Source organism: Pimephales promelas, chromosome 24 (assembly GCF_988280905.1).
Source record: "Pimephales promelas chromosome 24, fPimPro1.hap1.1, whole genome shotgun sequence".
In the NCBI taxonomy this organism is placed as follows: Eukaryota; Metazoa; Chordata; class Actinopteri; order Cypriniformes; family Leuciscidae; genus Pimephales; species Pimephales promelas.
Genome location: NC_142792.1, coordinates 20,577,014 through 20,597,403, shown reverse-complemented (window position 1 = coordinate 20,597,403; position 20,390 = coordinate 20,577,014). Strand labels below are relative to the sequence as shown.

Below are 20,390 nucleotides of genomic sequence, written 5' to 3'. Positions count from 1 at the left end.
TAGTGTCTGCTGCAACAGTAAAAAATCAAACGTAAGCGGCTCAATGATTGTCTCTCTCAGTCTCAGTCTGAGCCACCGCGCGCCCCCTGCAGGAATAAACCGTGTGAATCTCGTAGGAAACAGAGCCGCGGCCCCTTGCGTGGATCACCTGACCACCTCTCAGGCACGTCACAGACACACAGAGCGCCATTAGACTGATGGCAGATCTTCAACAGGAGTGAATCAGTGTTTAACAGTGTGAACAGTGCGAAGACTTCATGCGAAGCGCAGATCGGTGGCTCTTTGTGTGCGTTACTGTCATATTTGGATCTATATGGCTGCTGTGATCGGCTAGTGGGGCTCGAATCAGGCTTTGTTTTTGCGTCCGGGAGAGAGAGAGAGAGTTTGGGCATGGCGGCGGCTGGAGGAAAGACGTACTCGTTCAAGGTGGTTCTTCTGGGGGAGGGTTGCGTCGGCAAAACATCGCTGGTGCTGCGATACTGCGAGAACAAATTCAACGATAAACACATCACCACCCTTCAGGTGAGCGAGTCTGCTGAACTAACCTTACTCGACGTATTAAATGTGTTAGCCAGCCTTCACTCGTTTATTGGGGTTTCATCTGAAATATATTGAATATTTTGTGTTTAAGTTACTTTTTGTAATAAACGATTTGGTTGCTTAAGTAGTTGCTCGTCTTTTTTGTTTTCTATCTATTGTTAGATTATGGGCCTAGATTGTGATAGATTATATATGCAATTCGTATAAAAATTGGTTATTTAATAATATACTGTGTATTAATAACTATTTTTAACATGATATTATGTCAAGCAGTGGCCTGTTGTGTGCCACACGATAAACTTTCATTTTAAATCCAAACACGTTTTGACTAGTTCTTGTAACTTATACTTATGTTTACTGTTTTTCATGTCACAACTTGAAAGCATTGTTCTTTTAAAAAGTCTTTGTACATTTAACCCTAAATCGTTATCTGATGACTAATTTATGTCCAAGGTTTCCCATCAACCTACCTGTGTATACCTATTCAATTAGAGGAAACTCTCTTCCTGGTCTTTTTTTTTTTTTTTTTTTTCATAAGAACCAAAACATTTTCAGTTAATTTGTGATTTTTGTGTAACGTTACACAATATTTGGTTATGTGACAGAATGATGACAGAATTATTAGGACATGTTGTGTATTTTCAAAAACAGTTGTGAAATATTATTGCAGTTTTAAATAAGTGCTTATTATTTGTAAATATCTTAAACAGCAATTTATTCCTTTGATCAAAGCTGAATTTTCAGCATCATTATTCCAGTCTTCAATGTCACATGATCCTTCAGAAATCATTTTAAATATGCTGATTTGTTACTCAACTCATAATTATTAATGTTTAAACCCATTTTATTTATTTTTTTGCGGAAATCCTGATGATACTTTTTTTTCTTTTCAGGATTTTTAGATGAATAGAAAGTTCAATTTGATATATATATATATATATATATATATATATATATATATATATATATATATATATATATATATATATATAAGTTGTCCTAAGACTAGAACGGGTATTTGTTAAAAATGTATGTGTAACTTTGAAAGGTTTTGAGTGTGGTTTAAATCTTTTTTTTTTTATACATTTAGTCAAAACCAGTCCATACACGAGTCAAAATAATTATTATACTCCTATTTTTATACAATATTAATATTTTTCAAATTTTAGGATATCGAAGAAATAAATAATAAAATTAACAAAGCTATGAAATAACATAATGGAAAGGATGTATTGATTATATTAGATTCTTCAATTTTGTCACCCATTGTCCTAATAACAATTAACACGTGTTATCAGTTATAAAGCACCTTATGCTTTATGTAACTATAAATCTATGTATATTTACAGGGTTACTTCACTCAAAAACATTTTCATCATTTAACTACTCTCATGTTGTTCCAAACCTGTATGACTTAATTTTTTTTTCTGTGGAAAATGGTATTTTTTATGTTTTATTTTCCAACTAAAACTGCTTGGTTACTCCTTTAAAACTCAACATTAAATATAATGAAAGGCCATCCCAGATTTTGATCAGTGTGGCTGAGTTCAGAATGATGATGGATTTGTAATGGTTCAACCATGTTACTGTGTAACAGACCATAAAGGAAAGGCTGCGGTGGCCTTTAAGTAACACTGTGAAACTGGTTACATGTTGTCAATAATCCATTATAATGATTGTACGGATTAATCATTCCTCTTTGACCAAGCTTTTTTTTCTTTAGCCGAACCTCTTAAGGGATACTCCACCGTTTTGTTTTGTTTTCATAATAAACTGTTATTCCCTTAAGACAAGTTAATGCATACCTCTCTCGTCTCAGTGTGTGCACTAAATCGCTCTGTCTTGCGGTGAAACTTTGTTAGCACTTAGCTTAGCCCAGTTCATTCAGTAGGATCCACGCAGAGAAGTGACCCAATACCTCCACGTTTTCCCTATTTAATTACGAGCCGTGTAACTCAACCAAGAATGGTGACACAAAATAAACCGTTTAGCTTTTCTAAGTGTATAAAATTGGTAACTATAATCTATGGCGCAATACCATAGCAAGTAGCCTGAATGCCAGCCAGAACCCCGCACACAACATTTTTTGGTCGGGAAGTTCGGTCTGGACTCGATCCATTGAGGAGTAATTATGATCAGGCAAAAAATGTTTGCGCCAATCAAATTGCCAGGGCGGGCTTTATACGATGATGGACAGATGATCTTCAGGGACGTAATCATCACGTTATCAAAGAGCGCTTAACTGCTTTCCCTCAGAGATGACTGCAGCTGGAGAATTGAGATGTATAGATTCCACTGTCGCGTCTGTTGTAAAATAAATCGACAGCATATTCAATTTAATAGACAAACAGAAAACTGCAATCAAGGCATTTGTCGATCGGAAAGATATTTTTTGCCGTCCTTCCTACATGATTCGCGAAAAATGTAACTTATCAGCTGGCTCCAATGGTTGCTAAGAAGATGGGACGTAATGAAAAGCCTGTGGTCATTGTGGTTTCTCCTTTGGTCGCACTCATGGAGGACCAAGTAAAAGAAACAACACTCGCTATTTAACTTCTAAAATAAGTAAGTTCTGTAGTTGACAACTGTATGCAAAGTAGTTGACTTAAGGCCCCATTATGCTTCTGCGTCAACTCCACGGCGTAGCTACGTCGTCACTGCTACGGCGTCGTGGCCGTTTTATACTTCTGCGTGAGGTTGTGGTGCATCGCGGTGCATTTCGCCGCCAGAATGCTAGGGGGGGTTCGCGAATCTCTTTGGTTCCGTGCGCCGCGAGCGAAAGAGAGAGAATGTTGTTTTTGTAATCGACGTTGAATAACGAGACGACACAAACTTTATCCCCACAGAATCAACACGGATGTCCAGGGCCCGTTCCACCCATAGACAATAAAATAAAGGTTCCACCCGAGCTGCCATAACGATACCTGTTTGGAATGACTTGAAGGATTTTTTTCAGTCTCCACATGGAACTGTGCTATGGCAGGATAATGTGTCCCATGGCAGACTTGGTTAGTACTGTATTATCAATGATGTAACCGTGAACATTGAAAATAAACAACAAAAGAAACGTTGATTTATTGATTGATTGAAGTTTATTGCAAGCAAAAAAGAAAGAAAGGAATATAGACATATATATTAACAATGAAATAAAAAAACAGTTTATTTTTAGATTAATTCTTTATTTACTTTCTTTATAAGAGTATTATAATTATCAGAACGAGGGTGCAAATGTTAAAAATAGCGCTAATAGCGGGAGGGGGAAATCGGAAAAGCTACACTCCTGAAATTATGTATAATCTGACCAATCAAAGCCCTTGCTGTCTGCGTAGCCTCGACGCGTAGTTACAAATTTTTGGAGGTGCACGTCGAGCTACGGCGGAGGGGTCGGAGAGGGGTTCGCGTCGACGGATAGGGGTCTGCGGGGGTACGCCGTCGATTCGATGCAGAAGCATAAAACAGGCTTTACTGTGTTGCTCTGATTGGTTGTAGGTCTACCGACTATCCAGTTGAGTGCAGCGTTTTTAGTTTTTTTTTTGGTTCGGTTAAGACACCCCTCATAATCAAAGCCTTACGGAGCAGTTTCAGACTCATATTCCGACAAGAATATGAGTATGACGAAGTCAGGCTACATAGCAAGTGCTTGGGAGCACTTTGACTCGGCGCAGTAATATCATCATATCATCAATAGGGTTGGGTATCGAGAATCGAGTATCGATTGGAATCGGGACTAACTTTTCGTTTTTCCCGGAATCGTTCAAAAGTTAAAATTTCGATTCCTAGTTTCGATATTCACAGTCCGCCGAGCGGAAGAAGAAACCGCTGAACAACACCTACGAAGAAGCGTCTACCGGAAGTGTTGGCATAACCGCGCGAGTCGAACATGAGTAGCTTACGTCGGCGGTCCAAAGTGTGGCTTCACTCGGCAAAATGCAAAATTTGTGACAGAAGGAGTATTTCCTTTAGAAAGGATTATTTCCTTCAGAAAGACCGTTGGTTAGCAAGGTTAGCCAAACTTTTTTGACCCTGCCTCTTAAAAGAATCAGAATCGAGAATCGTTAGGAACTGGAATCGAAACAAGGAATCGGAATCAGAATCGTTCAAATTCAAACGATACCCAACCCTAATCATCACTCCAGGGAGGAAGAGGACTTTTCACGAGTGATGATATTACCATGCCGAGTCGAAGTGCTCCCAAGCGCTTGCTATGGAATTTCGCCATACATTATAATTACCCACTTTACACGCCAGGACTATATGTTTTTTTGTTCGGGACCAAACAAACTAAACAAACTGAACTATAAGTGTGAACACCTGTAGAGGCCTCTGTCCACTTGTTTGGTGCGCACCTGTGTTCGGATGGCAGCATTCACACGCATGGGCGTCAGTTTGGTTGGAAATGTGTGAGACGCTTTCGTAAGGGGATTTTCAAAAGTGCTTGGTAGTGGGTACAATGACTCATTCATTCTTTTTTCTCTTTCGTGCACGTCATGTTTTGGAAGATGATGTCCTGTAGCTTACTGATGTAAATAAATAAAAATGAATACCAAGATGTGATGTCCGATCACAAATGTGCTGGTACTTTGGGTTTAATTGGTCGTACTGTGAGATCTAATATATTTTGTTAGTATTGTGAATTTTTATGTGAATAAATTAGGGCTGGGTATTGTTAGGTATTTCACAATTCTATTCGATTTCAATTCTTGAGGCTTCGATTCGATTTCGATTCAATATTGACTTATTAGCTTCGATATCGATTCAATAATAAGTAAATACACAAGTAATCAAGTGCCTGAGTATATTTTTAAGTAATGTGCGCAGTTTTACCGATGTTAAAGAACAAATTGACCCCAGCATGTTTGTTTCCTGTCATGGTTTATTCAGCAGAATAAAAATGTACAATATTGTATGTGTTGAATTCAAACACAACTGTGACAAGCACTGTACAGTGCTTTAACAACACCTCTAAAGTGCAAGTAACCAAGTAGTAGAAAGTATATTTCTTTCTTCCTATACATTCAAGTTATAAAAGAAATGTAAACAGAAGCACAAAATGTGCATACTCAAAAAATGTGCAATATTATATTCTAATTATAATTTTGTAAACAATAACACTTAATAGCTGATCACACTTAACAGCAATTGCGAGTTATCAGGCCAATTCTAAGGGGGAAAAAATCATTTCTCCCTTTCAGAAGTTTATATCTCATAGACTTTATATCATGCATTTCTGACTTTATATCACGCAATTCTGACTTTATATCATGCATTTCTGACTTTATAACACCCAATTGCGACTTTATATCACGCAATTGTGACTTTATATCTCGCAATTCTGACTTTATATCTTGCAATTCTGAGACTTTCTCCCAATTGTGAGAAAAAAAAAGTCATAATTGTGAGATAAAAAGTCGCAATTACCTTTTATATTTTCCATTCTGTGGCGGAAACAAGCTTCCATAGTTCCCGGCTTACAGTGGAATCCGAAATGAGCCCAAACGTCGGCTTTTAATGTTGGCGGTGCAGTCTTGAATCAGGCTTGAACGGAGTGCAGCTGCTGTCCGTCATCGCGCTGTTTTGCTAAGGGCTAAAGCGCGACTTGTACAACGCTGAACGCTCTCACTAGAGTGTAGCCCACAGCGCCGCCACTGGCCTGGATGGCTGAATCGATTCATAGGATTTGATGAATCGATATTGAATTGAGAAGCAAAAAATTGCAATGCATTGATGAATCGATATTTTTACCCAGCCCTAGAATAAATACTGTACATAAACTGAATAGTAAGTACATAAATACTGAAATGGTCCAGTGGCAGAATTTTTGCCAAGCGTGTTCTAATTCGCATTCGTATAGTTTTTTTTTTCCCCTCATCAAAACGGATAATGTTTATCAGTGGTTGTATATTGATATACAACCACTGATAAACATTGGTTTTGATGAGGGGAAAAAAAAACTATACAAGTGCGGATTTGGACCCAGAGAAGTCCCAGATAGCAAACTGACATTGAATCAACGTGGAAACATCACATCGAAACAACGTTGATCTGACATTGTTTTGCTCATCGAATTAACGTTGAACCAACGTCAGACGCGTCATTCTTTCAAAACTAACGGAAAATCAACTTGAAATCAACACGTTGTTTCAACGTTATGAAAGCAAACCAATTTTCGATTTTCATTTAGCTTTGAAGAATGCCGCGTCTGACGTTGGTTCAACGTTAATTCGATGAGCAAAATCAACGTTGTTTCAATGTCATGAGAGACGTCGTTTCCACGTTGATTCAATGTCAGTTTGCTGTCTGGGGTAGGGACGCGTTTGTGTGCATTCTGATTTGTGATTTCACCAGAACGAATAGAATCTCCGCAACGGATTGAAGCGCGGGTCCGAGTGAAGACGACACATTTCAGTGCTAGATCGCCTGTTATTTAACAAACAAATTAAACAAATGCTGCTAGTAAACTTGCATAGTTATTACATAGTTATATAACATCTCACGGCAGGGATGTACCAATACTATACAAATAGTATTGGTACATCCCTGTCGTGAGATGTTTCAAATGTGGTGGGGACAATATCGCCTCCCCCCCCCCCTCTTTACGAGAAGACCCATGGGATTTTTAATGACCACAGAATCAGGACCTCGGTTTAACATCTCATCCGAAGTACTGTGCTCTTTGACAGTATAGTGTCCACATCACTATCCTGTGGCGTTAGGACTCACACAGAGTGAGCGCCCCCTGCTGGCCTCACTAACACTGGTTTTCTCAAACTCAGGTCTCCCATCCAGGTACTGACCACCAGGCTCATCCCTGCTACAGGGTGATATGGCTGCTGGGATGTTGAAGTGTAAATAGACTTGAATCTTCTGAATTAATACAAATTTATGCCTTTGATTGCAGGCATCGTTCCTTACAAAGAAGCTCAACATCACAGGAAAGAGAGTCAATCTGGCTATATGGGTGAGTCACACATGTTCCTCTATGGTTTTAGCATTTGTGTAGCAGTTGATCTTGAATAAAAAGATTTTAGCAATGTCTTGTGTTGGAAAGAAGGTAGTGATCCACTGTCTGTGAACAAACAGCTCGCACTCAATAGTTGGTGAGATGCAGTCTTAAAGGAGAACTCCGGCGAACAATGAACCTTTGGTCTAATAAAACATGGGTACCTAGTCGTTCTCTGAGATTTGTTTTCATGATAATCGAATGTAAAGAGTTTTATCTCTAAAAACTGTTTAGCGTATAATGCTAGTAATGGGGGCATTGCCTAAGTAAAAAGAAATCGCTAGTTTATACCACTAACAAGGCTCAAAATACATAGTTCCCACAGGCGAATTAATGTCACGTGACCTCCCCGGAGATGCCATCTTTGAGGGCAAAACCGCTGTGTTTACCATAGGCGTTTACAAAGTTTTATCAGAGAATGTCGTTCTACAAACAAATATTTATTTCTGTTTATATTTTTATGCAAATCATGAAAAGTCAAAGTGAAATAGATTATAAAGAGTGTAGTGGTGTAGCGTTCAAAAACCATTATTTATCCAATGAGAAAATGTTTTTTTTTTTCTAGTTATTTTGATTTTGTGCTGATAAAAGTGGGCTTTACCAGAATGGAGCCAAGTGATTCGAGGGGATGTCAGCCAGCTGTTAAGGAAAGATTTTCAGAAAGTGTAGCATGTTTGTTGAAATATATTTTGCGTTCTGATGAAATAAAGAGTTTCTTCACAACAACACCAGAAACGTGTTAAATGTAAATGGAGTTTGACTTTGAATTGTTTCTTGAACACATCAACGCTCAATTTCCCAGTCAGTTGCGTATCGAACACAAGATGCCTGCATGAGCATTGCAAAAAGTAGTTTCAATGCGTGATGAAACTCTTCACAGTAGTTAATTGGTTCTTCTAAGTGGACAAGCAGTCGGTTCGTGTTCTTGAATATGTTTATGTTTGTCTCAGGATACGGCTGGTCAGGAGCGTTTTCATGCCCTTGGACCAATCTACTACAGAGATTCCAACGGCGCCATATTGGTGTATGATGTCACGGATGAGGACTCGTTTCAAAAGGTGAATGCTTATTTTAGATGATCAGAATCTAATGAGGTGTGTGTTACGATACACTTATCTCACAAGAAAAAGACTATACACGAGAATGAGGCGAGACGATATTTTAACACCATTTTAAGAATTCTTCAATGTAAAAATATGGGACTGAAAGTCACAAAATGCAAAACAATGCAGGTGCGTTTTGAAATGTTTTCACTAATCTTGGGCTGTCACGATTATTTTGTTAATCGAATAAACGGTCGATTATTTTGAGTAATCGGATAATATTTTTTTGTGGTAATAAGAAGTGACCTAAGTGAACAATAGCCTTTAAAATGATTACAAATACATACAATAACAAGCCAATAATAATTGGTACAAATGAAGCATCAAAAAAAAACAATACATTTTATATGAATAACACTGTTAAATACATCATGTATATTATGTTTTATAACAAATGAGAGGGCTGGTGATTGTTGCTGTTACACTCGATCAAATCCTTGTTTAATATTGGCCAATCGACATTTAACCGAACTAAGCAAACATATTTTTCAAAACAACTGCCTTGATCAACACAAAATAGGTGTCATTTGAAGGTTAGAATCTGAACATTACAATTGATTGCCTATATATGGATTAATCTGCTGATAAAATCTTTTTTTTTTTCATAATATATGAAATCCTTGTACTGTAATGTGTCAAAAACATCATACAGCTTAAATAGTCGTGTCATTTGAAAGGTCTCACGGAGTAGAATTCAAGAAGTATAATAGTTCTTGACTTTAAAATGAGTTTTTGTACGTGAAGCCCCGTAAGACCCATATGTAAATGATGTACAGATGCGCCATTTGTCACGTTTTTCGCTCGTAACTTCACGAAACATGCTCCAAAGGCTATTATGGTTCCAAATGCTGCTCATATGTCGAGGGATTTCACCGAAAAACAATTATCACATATTTCCTTCCTAAGTTATTGCATATCAAATAAGAAAGATATACAAAATGTGAATAATTTGTATGTTTTTTTTTTTTTGTCTTTTCAGCAGTTTCTCATGCTACGTTCACACTGGACGCGAATAGGGCGTCAGGCGCGAATGATTTCAATGTTAAGTAAATGCAAAGACGCTTTACGCGCCTGCGGCGCGAATGAGCCATGGAGCGCGGCGCGGAAGACGCGAATACACCTCATTCGCGCGTCAAGTTCGCGCGAATTGAGCGCCTGGCACGTTAAGCGCGTTACGCGCGAATGTGCCGTTTGTGCATTCACGCGTTCGACGCGAATTCGCGTCTGCCGCCCAAGTTGATAAATCTGAACTTTGGCGTGAATTCGCGCCACGTTAACCAATCAGGAGCCTAGCTGCTTGCTCACGTGGTGAAGTGTCTGGATGCTTCAATAAATTATTTTGTTAATATGACTAGTGGGATTATGCACAACAAAGCTAATGTTTTATCACTTAAATCATTATTTCTATATACGAGACATGTTCATTTTGTATTGAATGTTATTCATTCCATAGCTAGATTATATAAAATAGTATTATGTTGTAAAGACAATCAACATATGTGCATAAGTTCGTGTCTGGACGTGAGAGAGAGAAAAAAAAATCACAGAACAGGTTAATAACTTTTGAAGGCTGGCTCTATTTATCATCAAAACAAAAATAAATGACAGCTAGATTAGATGGATGAGGGCGAGGGTGATCCTCGCTCCGATGCGGGACAACATGTCATCAAACTGGGCGCATGACAGGCGGAAGTACCGCTGACAGCGGCCGTAATCCAGCGCAGCTCCTGGAGCGAGCAAATGGTGAAACTCGCCAAACGGTTCGGCTCTGAAGGGTCCGGTGGACACAAATATACGGCGACGATAATCCCCACGCCGCTGTTCTGCTCTCCAGAGTAAATACAGAGCGCTAACTCTCTTGATGAATGCTCGGTCGACATAAAAACAATGGCCGCCAACGGATTTCGATTCTCACGCGCGTAAATTTCGCTTCAAACTTTTGTTTTTACGCGCGCCAGTTTCGCTCTTGACACGCGAAATAACACAAAGTGGTCAAGCGTCAAACTAGACGCGTCAGGCGCGAATTTGACGCGCGATTCGCGTCCGGTGTGAACGTTTTTTGCTCTAAATTTAAAAAGTTTTCTATCAAACGGTACCTTCTATCAAACTTTTTGACTCTCCTTGCTATAGTTTTGGAGTTATGAGTCTTTACTTTTGTGTAGCCTATGTCATTCAGAAAAAAAACAACTGCCTTCACGGCTGAAAGGCTCAGAGCAAAGGATAAAACTGTTATTTTGAAATCACAATGAACAAATCACTCCGAAGCCCGCACAGCAGCATGTATTTATGTAATTGATTAAATATCTTGTAACGAACGTAACTCCAGGTCTACTTTCTGAGTATGAGACAGAACAACATAATGCAAGCACTGTAAAATGTTTTGCCACAAACTCAACTCCTTCATAGTGCAATAGCGCTTTCACCTCGATGAGAAATATCCCGTTTTAATATTGGAAAATCTCATAGCACTCTCGTCACACCCCTAGAATATAACAATGACTATGAAAGCCAACGATTAATTAATGTATTAAATCAAATCTCACTTTTTTTACTAGTCTTCAAGACAGTATTTTACTGGGTGGAGTTCTTAATATGGTAAATGGTTTTTTAATGATTTGGTCTTGCTGTAACCTAACTCTTGTTTTCTTGATAGGTGAAGAATTGGGTAAAAGAATTGAGGAAAATGTTGGGGAATGAGATCTGTTTATGTATAGTAGGTGAGTAACATTTGGGTGATTCTGGTGGGAAATCTGGCAATTGGGTTTCAGGATGTTACAGGGTTCACTAGTCATGGAAGATATGAGAGAATTTTTTAAATGGTGATTGCCTGGGAAACTAGAAATGGATAAAAACCTTAAGATCATGGGAATATCTAATTTCTTCCAGTTGTGTTCAGCTCTAAAACATGTCATAAGCTATTTCTAGCGCTCTCTGTGAGCACAAACTCAAAAATGTTTTACTCAAAATCCTTAAACTGGAGAGTTCTTTGGTCTTAAAGAGTGGGAACGATGATGGGAAATGTGTTATTATTGATAGCAGAAACGCATTATCTCATTAGACTGAATGTTCAATAAAGATGCAATGGATGGTTATGTCTGAAACTTTCCATAATCACGACTTAGTATGCATTCTACAATTACGATGTAATACTTATGTAACATATTGATTTTTACTTGAATTGTATCTTTCTTTCTTTTTTAGGCAATAAAATTGACCTGGATAAAGAGCGACATGTTTCAGTGGAGGAAGCAGAGGGGTATGTACTTATCTCATGTCTGTAATGTGTTTTTACTGCAGATAGTGTGCGTTTTATTGAAACGGGATGTTTTTAGTATGCCTTGTGGATATTAGATCATGTGGAAGGAAACATTGGATGCGAGGGACAGAAGTCAGTCTATCAACTATGAAAATGTCTTTGAAATACAAATAAAGCTATAGAACTTTTTAAACTTCAATTTGGCTCTAAATTTCAGCTATCAGCAGTGTTGGTTAATAAGTTATTGGACTTGGCTTGTAAATGGCTGTATGCTTCAAAGTGGCCTGAAACGCATGCAAAACTAGTGCCTAAAGATATATTTATATATTTTGGTTTTGTTATAAATGTACTTTTACAGTTTTATATAGTCATTGTCTATATTAATATCTCTTAGATTAATCCTCTTAGTGTATCCTGCATGACGTTCACATCCACTGAAAGACTGGTCACATGATTTAGACGGTCACATGAGAAGATCAGTTTACACATGATATACTGTATCATACTGTAGCAGTAAATTGTCCTCTTCTGTGTTACTTTTCAAAATAGGTTTTTAATAAGTTTACTGTAGAAATGTGGGAACATCTTTTCTTAAACTGCTCTTATCCCGAACCTTCATTCCAAAAATAATTTTCTCAATCTGTGTTTTTGTCCTGTTTTCGAATAAAAAGGTCTAAACATCCTTAAAGCAAGATGCATTTATTTGAGAAGCAAATTTCACTGATATCTGTCAGTATTAGGGGCATTTTATTCATAATACCTCAAAATAAAATGCTTACAGCTAGAGCTGCATGATAAAGGCCAATTTATACTTCTGCGTAGGGTGCGCGCAGTAGGTACGGCGTAGCATACGCACAGACGCGTCCCATACCGCGTACCCTTCGCCGTCGCCTGACGCGCACCTCCTCAAAAATGTAACTACACGTCGCGACGACGCGGACCGCAAGATCGGTGATTGGTCGGCTTGGTACTAGCATCGCATTTCCTCCTACGCATTTCCGCACGTACCTTCTCACGCATTTCCACCACTGTCTATGATTTCCACACGTTTCATCTCCTCCGAAGTCTTCTCTCATTTCTGCCTTTCAGTTTTAGTAATTTCACTAAAGTGAACTGTTTTTCCACCTTAATAAGCTCCAACTCCAACATGATCAGCTCTCTTTCAGTCGCTATTGCTCGTAGTAACCTAGCCGCGAGGAATCTAAACACAGTGGAACATTAAAACTCTCCGCCGCCAACTAGCGTTTCAGAGCAGTACTGCAGAGCAACCAAGACCTGAACGCAGAAGTATAAATGCTCACAACGGCGTCGCCTACGTGCGTAGCCAACGCCGTACACTACGGCGTACCCTCGACGCAGAAGTATAAATTGGCCTTAATGTTTATATGCGATTATTTTGCAAAATATTATAATCACAATTATTACTAATCAATGGATCTCATTTGAGAAATGAAATGATGAATATATACACTGAAAAAAAATATAGATGGTTTAACTTAAAAAAGTAAGTAACCTGGTTGCCTTAATTTTTAGTTGATTGAACTGGAAAAAGTGAGTTATTACAATGAAGGAGATTAATTTAACAATCAGAAACTCAAAACTATATGTTATCTGAACTAAATAAATTATTTAAGTTGACTTGACAAAAGAAAAAATGTTGTGATTACTACACTGTCAAGTCAAGTCAAGTCACATTTATTTATATAGCGCTTTTCACAATACAGATTGTATCAAAGCAGCTTCACACTGATAACATGAAAGTAGCACAACACAGATCAACAACATTGCTAAACACTAAATAACCCCAACTGAGCAAGCTCAAAGCAAGCCAAAAGCAAGGCGACTGTAAAAAAATATTGTTGGTTTAACTTAAAAAAAAATAAGTAACCTGGGTTGCCTTAAAATTTTAAGTTGATTGAACTGGAAAAAGTGAGTTAATACAATGAAGGAGATTAATTTAACAATCAGAAACTCAAAACTATATGTTATCTGAACTAAATAAATTATTAACTTGATTTGACCAAAGAAAATATGTTGTGATGACAAATCTTGAAAATATTTTTGTATATATATATATATATATATATAAATATAAAATGCACTTATTGTACAGTATTAACTTTCAATGTAATAATGTAATAAACGTTCTGGCAGTCATGATCCGATTCCAAAACCAAAGATTTTATTCTTATTAATTAATCGTATTAATAAATCTTAAAATATGTTTTAATTTAATTACTAAAGTAATTATTAGTACTTTTTAAAATAATTATATATTTAAAAAAATATTGCTTCAAAATATAAAAGCTAATAATAAAGAGGAACAACAAAAAAAACGTATTACAAGCAATAAACAAAGAGTGCTTTCAGTATTTAAGAGTATCTAAATGTTTTTCCTTCAAGAGTGATTTTTCTCTTTCTCAGCTTTACTGTTGTTTGATTTACTGATGACTTAATAGACAGCGGGAGATCGAATAAGCTGCGTTCACTTTTATTTATGAAAGATTGCTTTAGGGAAGGTTTGAGTGGTGTGTGTGTGTGTGTGTGTGAGGAATTGGGAATCGCGCATCTGCGGTTAAAATCTAAGCTCCAAATCAATTCTGTATTTCTCAGAATCGTTGAAGAGAGAATTGAGATTCATTGATTTTTTTTTTTTCCCTCATACCCCTAATTAATTCCAATAATGTCACATTTACACTTTTTTTTGTAGACGAGTAGTTGTATAATTGTTTATTCCGCAACCACGATCACAAACATTATGATCAATTCAACAATCATGTTTGTATTTATTACAGTCCGTCACAAAGAAGGTTCGCTTGTAGATTTAGTAGCAGCAAATAGGACGCACAGTACTGGCTGTATGACACTTTAATTCGAGCAGAATTTGACAATAGATATCAGTAAACGGCAACATACATATCTGACAGTGTTGTCACATCATCAGCGCTTTTTTGCATCACAGAGAGAGCTTCTGCGTGCATATGGTTGCCAAATTGACAAGATTAAATAAAACACTCAGCGGAAATGTATCCTTTTAAGATAAAAGCTCCATTTGGGGGATTTAAGCTTTTGGCTTCTGGAAACCCCCAAGCAAGATAGTGGAGGTGTATTAATAGTGCAAGATAACGGAAATGTTGGGGGGGGAAAAAATGTTTTTACGACAAATAAACAGCAGGCTGATTTTTTTTTTTTCTTTTTACATTATAATTCTGCTGATTAAAATACGATTATTCATGCAGGCCTACTTCCAACGCCTTTAAGTGCTTTCTGAGAAGTTATTATTTTGTTAATTTTTTTTTTTTGTCCTTTTCCAGATATGCAGAGTCAGTGGGTGCAAAACACTATCACACATCAGCCAAATTAAACAAAGGCATTGAGGAGCTGTTTCTGGACCTGTGTAAACGTATGTTGCTTTTAGATGCTGTGTATTCTGTCAGTCTGTCTGTTTCCTATAACAGGGCCTGAATTTTATTTCAGGAGGAGGGGTGGGGGTGGGGGTGTTTGAGTTCAATTTAAGGTGAAGTAGAATTATCATCTCACCTAAATGTTTGATTACTGTGTTTTTACAATTAATGCAATTATATGCTGAATCATGTTGAATCATTAGGGAGATACAGAAATTTAAAAGGAAGTTTGTTTAGAAATTATTTATTTTTAAGATTACCTTAAGTCTTGATTAAGTTTTTTTTTGGGGTCTACTAGAATAGGTTTTCATGCTTTTATGGTAAAAAAACACGTTATTTTTCACATATTTGACGTTGTTGCAGCACCTCTCTTCTCAGGCTGTCTGTAGCCATGTTTCCATCGACACGTTTTTATCCGAATTAAGTGATATCGAATGAAAAATGCCTTATGGAAACAGTAAAATTCGATGAAATTTCATGAAAATCGACTCAAATGAAATACGTTCGGTCTCATCGGATTTTCTCTTGATCGATATACGGCTAATGCGATAAAAGCTGATGGAAACGTTATTTGCCGAATAAATAATGAATTGCGAATAAGTTTTATGCCCGTTTATGGTTGCAACACGTCAGAAGACGAGTTCATTTCCGGCCAGTCTGTTTGCGCACACATGGCGGATGTCAACAAAGACGGGTGTAAGTGGACAAAGCAAAAAGATGCTTCAACCAAAGGGTTTCCGTAAACCACGATCTCCCAGAACTGATGGAGCGCTGTCGTTCCCACACCACAGTCACCTCCGCTGTCGTCGGGCATACGTGCATCGTCATCATCATAGCAATGTTTATAGCGTCGCTGTTTTCTTAGGTTAGTTTTGCTTGTTTTTACGTGGCTTGGTTGAATTGTAATGTAGAATGTGGTCTGTTATTTCTGGTTAACAGACTGCGGCGCTTCTAGTATAACACACCATTGCCATGGACGCAGTTCAGAGACGGAACAGACTATTTTCTTTAGCAGAAGCAATACTCGTTTTTAAATCAATAAACTCGTTTTTAAGTCAATATTTTGTGTCAAATTATTGATTTATTTATTTATTTGGTTGATTTATATGTAATAAGCAGGATAATATATAGCGAGGCGGTTGCGAATACAACAACCGCCTCGCATACATTATCCCATTCATATGTCGCTATCAGCTGGCACATAAGCATTATTAGCCTTCAACTTGTGAAATATTGATCATTTTTTGGTAGATGGCGCGATCCGTTTTGTCTAACAAAACTTTGTTCGCAAAAGTTTGCTTGAATGTTGTTCGATTCAGTGCGAAAATAAATGGAAACACCTTAAAATGTCTCAAATCAATTCGATATACCAATTTGATCGCAAAACAGCATGTGACGTCATTACGTACAGGTTTTTATTCGCTTTAAAGCCGTTGGATGGAAACACACTTTCACCAGCTTTATCCGCATGAGTTTTTTAACCGAATTTCAGATAATTCGATTGACAAGTGGATGGAAACATGGCTAGTAACACTCTATTTAGTTCTGCTCTCTATTAAGCCCCTCCTTCTGAAAAGCACAATGTGCTCTGATTGGTCTGCTGGATCAGTGTGTGGTGATTGGTCAAACACTTCAAAAGTGTGATTTGGAAATGTCACACCCCTTCTATAACTGCAAGTTTCAACACACTACTAACACAACTCTGCTAGACCTCTTCCCTTTTTTTGCTTATGCCTTGGGCAGGAAGTATTTAAATGAGGAATTTTGAGACATGTTCGTTACTGGAAGACTATTAGATTAGATTAGTCGACTAATCGATAAAACTAATCGTTTAGTTAATAATCGTTTACCCCAGCCCTACTTCCAACATCCATTGCCATGATTTTTCAAAATTTCAAAAATTACGTTTTAGTCGCCGTCACTTCACAATTGTTTTTTATCGACATTCATAATATATCGCAAATGTTTTACGCAAATCTGTAATGAAAACGCGGCTATTGTCTCAGAACGGATTTGTTCGAATTAAATGCTGCTCCACACCAACTTCAGACTCTAGAACGCAACATCCACAAAAATCTTCCCAAACTCCTTTTATCCTAATCATTCTTAAATATATCTTTTTTTTTCTCACTCTCTCTTTTTTATTTTTGGCCAAATTGTATATTATTGTATATATTAATTGTGTACTGCGTTTTTTTTTTTTTTTTTTTTTTTTATCAGAAAAAGGGATCATACGGAGCCCCTCTAGTCCCACTTTGGTAAAAAAAAATTAATTAACTAACTCGTGGCCTCGAGATAGTAACTCGTGGCCTCAAGATACTAACTCTATCTTGAGGCAATGAGTTACTATCTTGTGGCCACGAGTTAGTATCTTGAGGCCACGAGTTACTATCTTGAGGCCACGAGTTACTATCTTGAGGCCACGAGTTACTATCTTGTGGCCACGAGTTAGCATCTTGAGGCCACGAGTTACTATCTTGTGGCCACGAGTTAGTATCTTGTGGCCACGAGTTACTATCTTGAGGCCACGAGTTACTATCTTGAGAACACGAGTTAGTATCTTGTGGCCACAAGTTAGTATCTTGAGGCCACGAGTTAGTATCTTGAGGCCACGAGTTACTATCTTGAGGCCACGAGTTAGTATCTTGAGGCCACGAGTTAGTATCTTGAGGCCACGAGTTAGTATCTTGAGGCCACGAGTTACTATCTTGAGGCCACGAGTTACTATCTTGAGGCCACGAGTTACTATCTTGAGGCCACGAGTTAGTATCTTGAGGCCACGAGTTAGTATCTTGAGGCCACGAGTTACTATCTTGTGGCCACGAGTTACTATCTTGTGGCCACGAGTTACTATCTTGTGGCCACGAGTTAGTATCTTGTGGCCACGAGTTAGTATCTTGTGGCCACGCGTTAGTATCTTGTGGCCACGCGTTAGTATCTTGAGAACACGAGTTAGTATCTTGTGGCCACGAGTTAGTATCTTGAGGCCACGAGTTAGTATCTTGAGGCCACGAGTTACTATCTTGAGGCCACGAGTTAGTATCTTGAGGCCACGAGTTAGTATCTTGAGGCCACGAGTTAGTATCTTGAGGCCACGAGTTACTATCTTGTGGCCACGAGTTACTATCTTGTGGCCACGAGTTAGTATCTTGTGGCCACGAGTTAGTATCTTGTGGCCACGAGTTACTATCTTGTGGCCACGAGTTACTATCTTGTGGCCACGAGTTACTATCTTGAGGCCACGAGTTACTATCTTGTGGCCACGAGTTACTATCTTGAGGCCACGAGTTACTATCTTGTGGCCACGAGTTACTATCTTGTGGCCACGAGTTACTATCTTGAGGCCACGAGTTACTATCTTGTGGCCACGAGTTACTATCTTGTGGCCACGAGTTACTATCTTGTGGCCACGAGTTACTATCTTGAGGCCACGAGTTACTATCTTGTGGCCACGAGTTACTATCTTGTGGCCACGAGTTACTATCTTGTGGCCACGAGTTAGTATCTTGTGGCCACGAGTTACTATCTTGAGGCCACGAGTTACTGTCTTGAGGCCACGAGTTACTATCTTGAGGCCACGAGTTACTATCTTGTGGCCACGAGTTACTATCTTGAGGCCACGAGTTAGTGTCTTGAGGCCACGAGTTACTATCTTGAGGCCACGAGTTACTATCTTGAGGCCACAAGATAGTTATAATTAATTTTTTTTACAAAAGTGGGACTAGAGGGGCTCCGTAGGATCCACCCAAAAATTAACTTTTAATTTTAACACTTTTATACTTTCCCAGATGTATATGTCAAGACTTAGTATAAATATTCTAGATGTATTTTATGGCGGCAACCCATAATTCACCCTAAGTGGATGAATCAATGTCTTCTGAAGTGTGTGTAAGAAAAAAAACTAACTTTTTTGGACTATAAAGTTTATAAACAATCACTTTCACAATGCGATAAGTGGTGGTCCTCTGTGCTTCCAAGTCACTTTTCACGCAAATGTCAACACTCTCTTCAGAACATGAAGACATTGAGTCATCCACTTGCAATATATTTATTTGTCTATTTTATAGATTATTACTTATCAGTCTTACATTTTTGCCGGCATCTGTAGGGATGATGGAGACGGCTCAGGCGGAGGAGAGGTCAAGGGGGAACGGCGCGAGTCACACAAGCACAGCCCGGAGAGGCGTACAGATCGTTGATGACGAGCCGCAGACTGCCATACCTGCCGGAGGCTGTTGTACATCCGCCTAAACACACTTACACACTTTTACCATACCTGGGACTGATAACGGCCTCTCTGTGTAAGAACTGCCACTTCCCACAGCTACACTTATCTGCGACCGCTCTACAGCTCTGTCAAGTCATTGCTTTAACAGTCTATTCCTAATTGAAGCGGTTGATTTATAACTCCACCCTTTCTCTGGAGGACTTAAGGGGTGAAAAGATGCCAGACTGACCTGTTCTGATGATTCACTTAGGCAAGTTATTACAAATAGTAGCTAACTATAATGCCCAATCTTATGAAACACATGCACTGATACATTTTCCTAACAATCTGATGTTGGCTCTTTTTTTCTTTTCTTTTTTTGGCAAGGTGTTGTGCATGTAGAATCTTTAAAATCCTTGTTATATTTTACGTCTAAGAAAAAAAAACAAGAAATTCTTTATTATTTAATAACTTATTTACAATTTCATCAAACATCTACATGTCCAAAGACCTTTGTGCTTCTTGTCATTCTTATACGGTCTCATCCTCCTGTCTTTCATATCTTCTGTATCTTTCTTAAAAATGCAACATTAAAGTCCATCTAGATCATTTAAACTCCTTGTAGATTTTGTCTTTTCTCTTCAACTTGCCTGTTTACTAAATTTAAAAATGTATTGTTTGCTTGCTAAATTCTTTATAGAGAAAATTATCCAATACTGTGTACTTTACTTTTTCAAGCTATCATATGCAGTCAGTAAAGTGTACAGATATTCAATATTGTATGAATGTAAAATGAATAACGGCTGTGGTAACGTTTTTTTTTTTTTTAATTTGTTTTTAATTGTTGCTTTTACTATGTTCATTTTTTTTTTCAAGATCT

At 37.9% G+C, this 20,390-nt stretch overlaps 1 protein-coding gene across 1 annotated transcript; it reads left to right on the top strand.

Moving 5' to 3' along the window:
* The first annotated feature begins 157 nt into the window (after positions 1–157).
* On the top strand, positions 158–20,125 carry rab21 (RAB21, member RAS oncogene family). Its single transcript, XM_039650846.2, has 7 exons — positions 158–522; positions 7,439–7,498; positions 8,491–8,598; positions 11,297–11,360; positions 11,845–11,899; positions 15,214–15,302; positions 19,412–20,125. Exons 1-7 carry the CDS (start codon positions 391–393, stop codon positions 19,552–19,554), a joined length of 651 nt encoding a protein of 216 aa, XP_039506780.1. The 5' UTR covers positions 158–390; the 3' UTR covers positions 19,555–20,125.
* Positions 20,126–20,390: the final 265 nt, after the last annotated feature.